At 32.1% G+C, this 13,363-nt stretch overlaps 1 protein-coding gene across 1 annotated transcript; it reads left to right on the top strand.

Moving 5' to 3' along the window:
- Window positions 1–462: 462 nt before the first annotated feature.
- LOC145160001 (disease resistance protein RML1B-like) lies at window positions 463–13,097 on the top strand. The gene is made up of 8 exons (XM_079079062.1): window positions 463–1,148; window positions 1,584–2,760; window positions 2,841–3,161; window positions 3,241–4,086; window positions 4,168–4,771; window positions 10,929–10,993; window positions 12,145–12,282; window positions 12,358–13,097. Exons 1-8 carry the CDS (start codon window positions 574–576, stop codon window positions 12,997–12,999), a joined length of 4,368 nt encoding a protein of 1,455 aa, XP_078935188.1. The 5' UTR covers window positions 463–573; the 3' UTR covers window positions 13,000–13,097.
- The last annotated feature ends 266 nt before the right edge of the window (window positions 13,098–13,363 follow it).

Below are 13,363 nucleotides of genomic sequence, written 5' to 3'. Positions count from 1 at the left end.
TGGTTTTGAGATCTTATTTTCATCAAATATTAGTTATGGTTTTTTCCTTTTTCATAACATTGATTGTCGTGGGTATGAAGCTTGTTGGAAAGATCACGGCGGCGGGGGAGGGGAAAGCGGGGATCTTGTCGAAAAAGTGGGAAACGGGGGTAGATGAGGTGGTTATACACAAGTTTAAAGTGGCTGTATGTCGGTAGTGTTGTTTAATTTCTTTTATAAAAAAAATATATAAATAATAAAATTAATTAAAAAAGATATTAATAAAGGCATAATAGTTTTTTTAGGTCGGACATAGACCAAACACGTAACAAAAATATACTATAGGAAAAGTCGGAGTTAAAAAAAAAGTCAAAAGCCAAGAACGTAAATTACCTCAAACCATAGGTACTATTCGTGTAATTTACTCTTAAATTTATTTCAATCATAGACTCGTAAGTTTCCAAGCAAATTCCAAATCAAAGACATCTCTTATGAAAAGGGGATGACTTGGACTATCTTGGTATAAACCACTTTTTGGCGCATCCAGATCATAAATCGAAGTTTCAAATCAATCATACCTTCCCATTACTCATAATGGTTGATCTGTCAGAATTTGTAGAAGAACCTTCATCTTCTTCATCAGCTGATCGTCATAGATATGATGTATTTTTAAGTTTCAACGGGTGTGACACTCGTGATACTTTCATCGATCACTTGCATAAGGCCCTAATGGATGCGGATATCACTACCTTCTTGGACGATGAAATGATCAAAACAGAGGAAGATCTGAAACCGGAAGTGAAGAGTGCAATTAAAACCGGGAAAGTTCTAAACCTAGAACTGGAGCGTGCGATTAAAGAATCTAGGGCTTGTATTATAGTGTTGTCTAAGAATTACGCTAATTCGCCCCGGTGCCTTGATGAATTGATGTTTATCCTTGAGCAGCGTATGTCATCCAACAAAATTGTTGTCCCCATCTTCTATCATGTTGATCCCACCCATGTCAGGAAGCAAGAAAGTACCTTTGGACTTGCAATGGCTGAGCACAGACGGATGATGGAGGCTGAGATAGATGCAAATAAAAGAAGCGAATTGGCTGAAAAGATTGACCAATGGAAGAAATCCCTTACAGAAGTTGCTAATTTAAAAGGGAGGGATGTAAATGGCAGGTAACCATGTTTTTACCCATATTTCCATGCTACTTCAGTTTTTTGTGTATGTAAATTGGACAAAGAAATACATAAAATTTAATCTAAGCTTGAATTATGTTGAGTTCTTTAATTTAATTATATAAAAACATAAACCATTCTGAATATTTATTCTCTTACCCTAATTTAATATTTTTAGGTAAACCATATTAACAATCTTTATATGCTTTCTATTAAACACCAAAATTTGAAAGGTTTGCTGTCCTTTGGATTCTAGCAAAATCACGTCCATAGTTAAGTTTGATAGTCTTGTAGACAAGAGCCACAGCAACAATACCTAATTTCCATATAGTATAGGCCATAGAAATCTCCTGGTCAGTTGGTTAATTATGATTAGATACTTATATGTAAAAATTATGACTGTCTTTTGTGGTTCTTACTGAAATCAAATTTCAGGCGAGAGACGGAGTTTATTGAAGAAATTGTTAAGTACATCTACCGTAGATTACATGCACCCTTACGGAGTGCTCTGCCACTACTTATTGGGATGGAATCTTCCATTAACTATTTCACTTCATGGTTGAAAGATGCATCCTCACATACAACCGATGTTCTCACCATTTTGGGTATGGGTGGGATCGGGAAAACATCTTTAGCCAAATATGTTTACAGGTCTCATTCTCATGAATTTGACACAAGCAGCTTTATTGAAGATATTAGTAGGAGATGTGATGAAAAGCTTAACAGAAGCAATTTTATTGAAGATATTAGTCCGAAATCTGAAAATTTTAACGGGTTGCTTAGTCTACAAAAACAACTGTATGATGACATTTCAGAACAAAGTTCAATTCACGTTCATGATGCTTCTACGTACACCTCAGAGATAGAGAATGTAGTAGCATGTAACAAGGTGTTTCTAGTTCTTGATGATATTGATAGTCTTGACCAGATAGATGCATTACTTGGAAGCAAAGCTTTTCATCCAGGAAGTAAAATTATCATAACAACAAAGAACACATGGTTGATTGAGAGTTCTGCATTATTCCAAAAGAACGCAAAACCCAAGCATGCTCAATTCTTTCTTAACGGCTTAGATAAGACTGAATCACGGACACTTCTGTGTTTTCATGCGTTCAAGTCCAATGTTACCCATGCTGGTTATGAAGAGGTGTTAGAGGAGCTTCTGAAGTATTGTGAAGGACATCCATTGGCTCTTGAAATTTTGGGCAAATCTCTATATAATCGAGACGTAGTTTATTGGAAAGAGTTCATAGCTTGCCTAGAGAAAGATATTGATCCCGATATAATTAGTGTGTTGAGAAAGAGCTTTGACTCTTTGCCATCTGAAAATGATAAGGAATTGTTTAAGCATATTGCTTGTTTTTTTGTTGGAATGGATAGAGATGTTGCTACAACAATATTAGAAGCATGTGATATAGAAACAATATCTGGAATCACGAATCTCATGGACAGATGCCTTCTTAGTATTGGACGTGATAACAAATTGAAGATGCATCAGTTACTTCAAAACATGGGAAGATTCATAGTACAACAAGAATCACCTAACAAGCCATGGGAGCGAAGTCGATTGTGGTGTCATGAGGAGTCACTCAAGGTGTTGTTGCAAAAAAAGGTAACATGCCATTGAAACTTGTTCAAAGTACTTTTTATTAACATTTTTTTAAAAAAATTTGGCATTCCATTTCTTCTTAGGGTACTGGAAATGTGCTAGGTCTCATCCTTGACATAAAAATGCTTAAGAATAAAAAGTTACGAGAAGCATTTGAGCTGAAAACAGATACATTGAGTAAGATGGATAAGTTGATGCTACTACAACTCAATTATGTGCAAATCAATGGGTCTTATGAGAACTTTCCAGAAACATTAAGATGGTTGTGTATGCATGGGTTTCCTTGGAAGTCAATCCCTCCAGACCTACCAATGGAGAATTTGGTTGCTCTCGACATGTCTTATAGCAATATTGAATCATTTGGGATTTTTAATTATCCACAACGAAGTGATAAGAGGCTAAAGGTAACTTACCACTATTTGTTACTCTTCTATGTTGAGTTGATAAAATTCACTACTAAATTCTAACTTATCTCAATATCAGAAATCAATTGGATCGTCCTCAAAAGACAAAGTGTTGCTTGGATCATTGAAGATTCTTAATTTAAGTTTCTGTGATCAGCTTAGTAGTTTGCGTGGCTTTGAGGATCTCCCCGCACTTGAGAGGTTAATAGTTAGAAATTGTGTTAATTTGCTTGAGGTTTGTGAATCAATTTCGCATTGTGGTGAACTTGTCCACATTGATCTAAGCTACTGCAAAAAGCTTCAAAAGTTTCCTACAAGTCTAAGCATTTTAGAGAATGTTAATTCTCTACTTGTAGATGGTTGTAATCTTGATGAATCTCAAAGCACGGTTAGAATTAAGGATTCACCGTTAATGCTTTCCAGGACCGCAATTCTGCATATAAGGTCTTTGGTAAGGTTGTCACTTGCAAATAATAATTTGTCCACCGAATCCTTTCCCATGGACTTCAGTTTCCTGCCCATGTTAAAACATTTATATTTAGATGACAATCCTATTGTTTCCCTGCCCAATTGTGTGAGAAGCCTTCCAAGACTTGAGATGCTTAGTCTGAGAAACTGTAAATCTCTGAAGTCTGTGGAGCGTCCTCCACAAAAGCTAAGAGAGTTGATCCTCCTGTTTGATACTAAGCCTTTGCTAGGAAAAGTTATATTTGATCTAGAAATGTCCCCACTCAAGTTATCATATGATTGGAGATGGATTATGCCTTCGTTCTTTGAAATTGAAGGCATTATGAAAATCCAACCAATGTCAGGTGTTGAAGAAAAGGTATTACATAGTTTGGGCTGGACAAACCTAGATTTCCTCAACAAAATGCATAAGGGGAAAGATGCTTCCTATAGAGGGTCAAAGGCATCTGAAATCCAGGTTTGCTCTGGTTAATTACGTCTTTGTGTTAATATGTATACATAATTCATGGTGATTAATTAGAACGGTTGTATTTGGCAGATGTATTATGAATTTGGAATATTCAGCACAATCTACCAGGGAAAAGAGTTGCCCGAATGGTTTACGTATAGAAGCACCGGGTCATCAATATCATTTATCATCCCATCATCATCATCATCTTACAACCTCAAAGGACTGAATTTTTGCTATGTGAAGCAATTCCAAATTCAAAACAATGAGTCCCTTTATTTTCCAATTATTGAAATTCGCAATATAACAAAGAACCGCACATGGATGTACCATCATTCCTGTGGCAGTAATGTTATTGTAGATGGAGAGTGTTTTGTGTTGTTAAGCCATTGGATGTTTGGGATGAATGAGATGGAAGGTGGTGACCACGTTAAAATTACTATTAGTGTAACAAAGCAACATCAACTTGCAGAGGAGTTGGGGGTGAGTTTTGTGTATGATGATGGAAACAAAGATGAAGAAGAAGATGCGTTGGGTTATTACAAGTCATGGAATCACATCATTGGTGGGGATCTCTCTGCTTTTCAAACAACAACAGGAGTATACTTGCTAAACATTGAAGGATTCACACGGCATGTCATTGAAGTGGATCCATGTTATCATGGATTAATTGAAAGGAGTACCCGCTATAAAGGTACACATCATTCTTGTCATATATTGTCCTATGTATTATTGCTTCACAATTATCAAGTATTTCTGAACCAATATTTTAACGTTTTTATTGTGTGTGTGTATGTGTGTATACACACACATTAGGTTAGGTATCCGTGTATTACAATTGTTTGATTAAAAGAAAAAGTTAAATAGTAATGAGGAAACTTTGAAAATATGTATTAGAGATATGGAGGGAGGGAGGGCACATTCTTGTCATAAGTGTCTCCAAAGTTATATATATATATATATATATATATATATATATATATATATATATATATATAGGTTCAGGTTCATTTGAGACCATGCTAATTTTGTGAGACCGTGAGACCAAATCTAAAAATAATTTTAAAATGCAAAATAAAAGGAAAAATCCAAAAATTCTTTTTTTAATTATTATTTTCGTAACTTTATTTACCTAAAAAAAATAAAAAAAAATTTAAAAATAAATAAAATAAAAGTTACCGTTTTTTTTGAAAAATACGTGAAATATTCTAATAGAATATTACACTGTACATATTCTAATGTGATTTTTAGAATGTTAGAATATTCAACTAGATTTGCCAGATATGTAGAATATTCTAATATTCTACTAGAATATGTAAAAAAATGTATTTTTTTTATTTATTTATTTTTTTGGAAAATATATATTTCGAAAATAATATTGGAAATTTTTTTTTTCGAAAATTTTCAATTATTTTGCATTTTAAAAATGTTTTTGTTTTATCTATTAAATGAGTGGCTAGGATTGCGTCTCACGGTCTCACAAAATTAGGCCGTCTCACATGAACCTAACCCTATATATATATATATATATATATATATATATATATATATATATATATATATATATATATATGGAGACAAAACTGCAAAAATGGTACTTCTGGCTTCTCCTTTATGTGGTCAAGGTCCAAACCTTTGAAAAATTGTAGATTTGGTCATTTTCAACAAGTTTTGTTGTGATTTTGGTCCCTCATCTGTTAACTTTAACAGTTTGGGTGTTTAACTTTTTTAAAATGACTATTTTACCCTTAGGGACCATTTCTGCAATCAAACTACAAGGACCATTTCTACATATCTTCTTTTTATTTTTATTGAGTTATTATATATTAATAAATGTTATTTTTAATATATACTATTTATATACTAATAAATATTGTTTTATTAGATTATTAATTTCTTTTAATTAATTTTTTTTTACTTTTTTGTTATTGGATATTTTAATTGGATTATTATATATGAATAAATATTATTTATAATATATAATATTTATATATTAATAATTATTATTATATTGGATTGTTAATTTAATTTAGTTAATTTTGTTTATTGGAATAATTCTTCTTTATTGGATTATTATATATTAATAAATATTAATGGATGATTGAGATCTTAATTGGGTCGATTATATATATATATATATATATATATATATATATATATATATATATATATATATATATATATATATATATATATATATATATATATATAGGGAGAGGATCAAATGAGAACACCTAAAAGATTGAGAACGCGAGAACAGTTCTAGACCAATCATTTTATAAGGGTATATTAGTAACTTTATATAAATATTAATTAATGATTTCCTAAAATCTAGTGATAATGATTTTAATTACCTAAAAAAATTAATATTTCCTTTTACTTAATGAAATTTATATAAATATTTTATTCTTATGATTTTTACCAAAAACAATGAGTAACAAGTATGTATGTGTATGAGCAAACAATGAGTTCTCGACCAAGCCTATGATTGAAGCCCTATCAAGATCTATGCTTATCGTTCCATAGATTATATGGTATCATGCACTCCAGCAATCGGGCGAGTGAGGAGTTGTCAATTCCTAATAGCGCTATCCACAATGACCATTGGCTCAAAGAGTTAATGGTTAGAGAAAAGTGTAAGGGAAGGGCCTTAAGACGATAAGTTCTCATGTTCCGTGTTGCATAGACATATATAGAGAGACATAGCAATAAAATAGCAATCATGTTTGATACAAATCAATTTAAATACAACGAACAAATAATAGTTTTTCGGGACATGCTTTTCCACCCCAAAACATAAAAACTGAAAATAGGGGAGTGCGTGAATACTCACAATATGAAAAATATAGCAACCAAGTTTATACGAGTCAAATAAATACAACGAATAAAAATAGTTTAGGACATGCTTTTCCACCCCAAAACATAAAAACCGAAAATAGGGGAGTCGTGAATACTCACAATATGAAAAATATAGCAACCAAGTTTATACGAGTCAAATAAATACAACGAATAAAAATAGTTTAGGACATGCTTTTCCACCCCAAAACATAAAAACCGAAAATAGGGGAGTCATGAATACTCACAATATGAAAAATATAGCAACCAAGTTTATACGAGTCAAATAAATACAACGAATAAAAATAGTTTAGGACATTCTTTTCCACCCCAAAACATAAAAACCGAAAATAGGGGAGTCATGAATACTCACAATATGAAAAATATAGCAACCAAGTTTATACGAGTCAAATAAATACAACGAATAAAAATAGTTTAGGACATGCTTTTCCACCTCAAAACCTAAAAACCGAAAATAGGGGAGTCATGAATACTCACAATATGAAAAATATAGCAACCAAGTTTATACGAGTCAAATAAATACAACGAATAAAAATAGTTTAGGACATGTTTTTCCACCCCAAAACATAAAAACCGAAAATAGGGGAGTCATGAATACTCACAATATGAAAAATATAGCAACCAAGTTTATACGAGTCAAATAAATACAACGAATAAAAATAGTTTAGGACATGCTTTTCCACCCCAAAACATAAAAACCGAAAATAGGGGAGTCGTGAATACTCACAATATGCATTGAGATGATGCAAATGATGCCTTGATCTACGCTCCACTGGTACCACTATCGTTTTCCTACAACGATGTTACACACTAATGAGTCTCTAATTGAAATCTAATACTAGTATACTTATTACTACAATAGAATTATGCCAATAATGTGTCAAAATTTAATATTGATAAGTTACAAACATTTTTCTGTGAAAATTAAATTTCAAAGAATCAATTGTTATATAACAATTTAAGTGGAAAATTCCCATTATTGAAATGTTAATATTTAACATTTTAAGAGGTGTTCCAATGATTAAATATTCAAAAACTAAATCAATTTAGTTCTAAACTTTCCCAAACTTTTCATTTCAGTTTTAATTGAAGTCAAAGACCTTAAGATAATTTTTCTTGAATTTTTGATTTGTCTAACTATTTTTCACCATTTAATTCCTTTAATAATCATAAAATCATGGAAAAATAGTAAATTATCATGAAAGTCTTATAATTTTAGTGTAACTGCTTTACAGTGTACATAATCTGGGAAAAATATTAATATGTGTTTTTTAAAAGTTTAACACAATTTTTCTAATTTTTGTGTATTTATTCTATAAAAATAGAAATAAATATATAACAGTTTAAAAAATTCACCAAACTTTTATTACAAGTGTTATTACACATACTTAAGCTGGAAAAAATATAAAAATGGATTTCCAAACTATTTAACCCAAATTTATGATTTTTGAGCATTTATTCGAATAGAAATTGAAATAAATAGAAAACAGTTTCCAAAATTGCCCAAAATTTTTGTAACACTGTTATTATACATGTAGAAGCTGTGAAAAATATAAAAGATATTTTTCAATTAGTCTTTTTATTTTTCTTTGTTTTATCCTCTTAAATAATCATTAATTGGAGAATAATTATTAAACAGTTAAAGTAAATTACCAAAATTTTTGTAAAGTTCATTTACAGTGTAGATAATCTGGGAAAAATCCCAAAGGTGGTTTTTATCAACTGGAATCCGATTTTGTGTATTTAAGTGTATTTAATCTTAGAAAATAGGAGAAAAATAGTATACAGAAGAGAAAAATCATCAAAATTTGTATGTAGCATCCAAATGTACTAGAAGGTGTTCTGGTAAATTTTCATGTATTTTGGATGAGCAGAACTATTTTTTCTATTTTTAGGCCATTATAAATACAAAAATCGGGGAAAAATAGGAATGCATTATTAAAAATTCTGAAAATATTTTGCTGAGTCTTACACCTCTAATAGAAACTGCGAAGATTATTAGATACCATTTTCAAATTGTCTAAAGTGGTTTTATGATTTATTGGGGCTAAACAAAAAGAAAATTCAAAACCACGCTAAACAGTAACAAAAATCGATGAAACGTAATGAGAAGTCATTATTTAGCATAGGGGTCATCCACAAATTTACCTAGGATTTATAGACCTCAGAAAGTATTTTATATGAATTATTTCCCTAATTTATTGCATTAATTATAGTAATTCGAGAAAAATGAATTATTTTCTGAAAATTTGTAGAACATCTCATTTTGTTGGTGGGAATCTGGGAAAAATCGGATTTGGTCAGAAAAGGAGTTTTAGATATTTATTTGGAAATAAATCCTTCATGAACATATTTGAAAGCTTTTAACAACAAACTTTGATCATCAAGCATCTAAGCTTGAAGATCATCACATGCATGTTGTTTTGAAGACCATTCATGAGTTTGAAATGTTCAAAAATCGTTTTTGATAGAAAACTTAGGGTGCATGTGGTGATTTTTACCCAAAACTTGTAGAAAAGTGCATTATGTTGATTTTGACTTAGGTTTTGGTGCTTGGATTTCACCATTAACAACTTGCATGTTGTTTTTGGGTGAAATCCTACCACCATCATTATCAAAACCGTGAGTTTGTGTGTGTGTATGTTTATGTGTTCTTGATCTTTCATTAGAATGGAGTAGAAGATGGAGAAAATCCATGAAAAACAAGTAAAACTTGAAGGAAAAGAGAATGAAAATGAATGATTTTCGGGTTTAGCTTTAAGAACACCTCAAGATGATTAAGATTTAGAGTTCATGGTGTGTTCTATGACCCATTTTCTGGAGAATTTCGTGGTTGAGGGAGAGAGGAAGAGAGAATAGAGAGAAAATGAAGTGAGGGAGTGTGAGAGAGAAAGAGATGGAGTGGGTGAGTGAAATTGATTAATGACTTGGGAAAATGGTGTATTGGGGGGGGGGGGGGGGGATGAGTCCGATTTTTGGGAGGAGGAGAGAGGATTTCTCTCTCATAAATCCCATTCAAATCATTTCCCCCAATTTTTATAAATTTCTAAAGTTTTTATAAAATATGCTTAAGCTTTACATTGTTTTATAAAATCCTTGATTTTCCACTTATAAAATAAGGATAAATGTTGGTACATTAAACTATAATTTCCTTGATTATATTTCCCAACTTGATTATTTTAAGATAATTTTATAAGTTTCATAACTATTTTTATATAATTCTTGATGTTAAACTTTATAAAATTTTGGTTTTAGGGTTTTTAGGGTTTTTGAGAGTTTGTAAATCTTTGGATATCAAATTAAATTGAATCTTTGAGACTTCAAATTATCTTATGGTATTATAACTCTTTTATAGTTATAAATAATGTTTGTAATTTATTTTTAGCGGTTTATTAGCATTCTATGTAGTGATTCCGAGATTCAAGCGAAATTGAGGAATCAAGTATACTAGTCCTACTCTTCAACTTTGACTTAAGTTTCTATGAGACTTTGACCTAATTTCTACTACTAGGTCAAGTGCATGATGTGTGTATATGATTCATGAAAAGGTGTTCGAGTCAAAGAGTGACCCAAATATGGATAGTCACTACAGTTAAGTAGTAGTAGAATTCACATATCAATGTGAAATCTAAGTACACTATCATTCGGTCCTACTTGTTTCCAAGTTTCTAGTAGGTTATAACTTAGCTTCTAGTTACTAAGTCTATTATGTGTCGTGCCTATATGTGCAACTAAGTATAGTCAAATCTAAAACCGACTCGAATTTTGACGGTTGTCACATATATATATATATATATATATATATATATATATATATATATATATAATTGAAATCTTAATTGGGTCGATTTGTTGGGTCAATGAACAAAGTTTTTTGATTTGGTAGATTGCATCTAGATCAAAACCAACTCTGAGAGACCTATTTACAAGTACTTTATCCAAGTAAATATATTTGAGTGATAATTAACATGTTTCTTTTTATTTGTTTTAATCAGAAGAGCAAGTGTACTTCAGAGCTTTATCCCAAAGGAAGTTTGGCAAAAAATTTCAGACACCGAAGGTATATCTTTTGACATCAGACCTTTCTCTCATCACATGATTAAAAGCATAATTGTCAAATTGTGACTCGAAATATAAATTCTCTACTTGTGACTCGAATCCTAATCCTAAGAGTCATGATATTGAAAAAAATTATATGTAAATATGTAATACATGTATAAAGACATAATATTTGTTGAATATTAATGCATATTTGTAAATATATGTGGAGCCTAAGATTGTCTCTCCAAAAGAGCTCTTGTGGAGAGAAGGGGAACTCCAACATATATAGTCACTTATATTACAGTGTCGCACCGATGTGGGATACACTAACAATATTTACCTTTATTTCTTTAAATTATGCCAATATATAATATACATGCAAATACAATTACAAATTAAATAGATTAATACTTTAATATATGTGTATTACCCGCTGGACAACGACATTACCCACAGGTTATTTGACTTGTCCGAGTTGGCTCGACCCGAACTACCGAGTCGGTTTGTTTAGGGTTTGAAATAACTCGTACGAGTCGACTCGTAACTTGTACGAGTTTGACAATTTTTAATAAAAGGCAATTAGCATTATTTCTGAAAATTTCATAAAAGGGAATGAATTGATATGGCAAATGTTTTTTTTTAATCTTTCATTTTGTTCAAGTGAGCATCCTCTCTTCTTCTCTCAATTATTTGTGATTTACTCCCAAGTTATCCTGCTTGTTCAATGTTTTCAATACCAAAGATTGTGTGCTAAAAGAGATCAATATAGTTTGACAGATTTTACATGCCTTTGTCATTTTTTTAGACAATTTCTCTAATGGTACCTGTGGCATGTTGAGGATATTTTCAGAAACGTTATGGGGGAGTGGTTTTCAAAAAATTGCCCAAAGATTTTGCATGGTTGGCCATTCAGGCGTTAAATCTAGCTTTTGAGTTGTTATTTTTTTATATGACCAATATGCCCTTGGACCGAATCTGAATTATATAATACACCTCAGGGACCATTTCTATCATTTACTTAGAACTTTGGTTTACTCATTTGTTCCGATTTGGTTTCCCCACCATGTTCGGATTTGGTTTCAGATTTGATTCAATTTTTTATTTCGCCACCAAGTTCCGATTTGGATTTAAACTCTCAACACCAACGACCTTTTTAAACATTTATTGCAGATTCTACCATCTCCATCCACCGGTTCCTTCTCATTGAAGAATCTCAGCAGCAACATCCAAAACCATGAACAGAGCATCGAAAAAGAGCAAAAAAGCTTCACAGATTTCTCTTTTCAGCAACCATCAAATCATCAAACTGTAAGTTTTCATCATTCTGGGTTCTTGTGTTTTTCATAAACAAGAAACGGACAATAATTTTATTACGAATTTCAGGAGCAGCTATGGAATCATCAGAAACCCAGAGAACAAGATGAAAAAACATTTGTGCAATCAGAACACCCATCTCAGTTCCTAACTTTCTCCCCAGAAATTTCCACAATTACAACCGATTCAAATTCGCAGATGCAAAGCTCTCAATTGGGTTATGCAGGCAGCAACATCAATTTCGAAAATCAATCATCGCAAATAAAAACAGATGATGGCTATCGTTGGAGAAAATACGGGAAAAAACAGGGGAAAGGAAAAAATGTTAGAAGCTATTACATGTGCGTGTCTCCAAATTGTACGGCGAGGAAGAGAATAGAAACAAATTTGGACGGTCAGATTACAAAGATTGCTTACAAGGGTAGCCATAATCATCCAAAATTTCAATCTACTCGAATATCATCAGCTTCAAATCATTTACAGATGGCTCAAGCTTCTAGTAATCATGAATTTGATAAGTTTTATGGTTCTCATGGATCTAGGCAGTTCGATTCCTTTGCCACCCTGGAGAATTCATCTATTTATGATGACCTTGACCGGAGTAGCTCCGGTCGGCTCAAGTACGATGCCATGCCTGATTCCAAAAATGGGTTTATCTCTGACGGCAGCTACGGTAGCTCCGGTGGGGACGAGCCTATTAGTATATATTAGCTTAGCCCATATTTATTATTGTATAGTCGAATGTTGTATTGTACTATATATTTTTGTTAATGAAATCATTCCAACTCATGGGAAAATATTTACCCTCATATGGTAGCAAAGCTCCCCACCATCTAACCCTAATTTCCGTCTCTCCCCCTTCCATCGACCTCTTCTTGGCTTCCTTCTCTTGCTTACTTCTTGCTTGATCGTTTCTCATGGTGGGTGATGATAATACCAACCCATACACCGAAAACCTTAAACCCTATTGAATCACCAACATCAAGGCCTTCGTTCCTCTTGTGCTTGATCTCTCCCAACTCAATTATGATGCTTGGAGTGTTCTTTTCTCTACCCACTTCAAAGCTTATGGGGT

Source organism: Lactuca virosa, chromosome 1 (assembly GCF_052849685.1).
Source record: "Lactuca virosa cultivar CGN04683 chromosome 1, Lactuca_virosa_CGN04683_v6, whole genome shotgun sequence".
Taxonomy (NCBI): domain Eukaryota; kingdom Viridiplantae; phylum Streptophyta; class Magnoliopsida; order Asterales; family Asteraceae; genus Lactuca; species Lactuca virosa.
Note: the sequence above shows the minus strand (reverse complement) of the source record. Positions and strands in the feature narration are given on the sequence as shown.

Bases quoted from the DNA above. Each gene is read 5' to 3' on its own strand.
- LOC145160001 (XM_079079062.1), top strand. From the start codon at position 574: ATGGTTGATCTGTCAGAATTTGTAGAAGAACCTTCATCTTCTTCATCA. The intron at 1,149-1,583 runs GTAACCATGTTT...ATCAAATTTCAG, and splicing joins GGGAGGGATGTAAATGGCAG to GCGAGAGACGGAGTTTATTG. The intron at 12,283-12,357 runs GTAAGTTTTCAT...TACGAATTTCAG, and splicing joins AACCATCAAATCATCAAACT to GAGCAGCTATGGAATCATCA.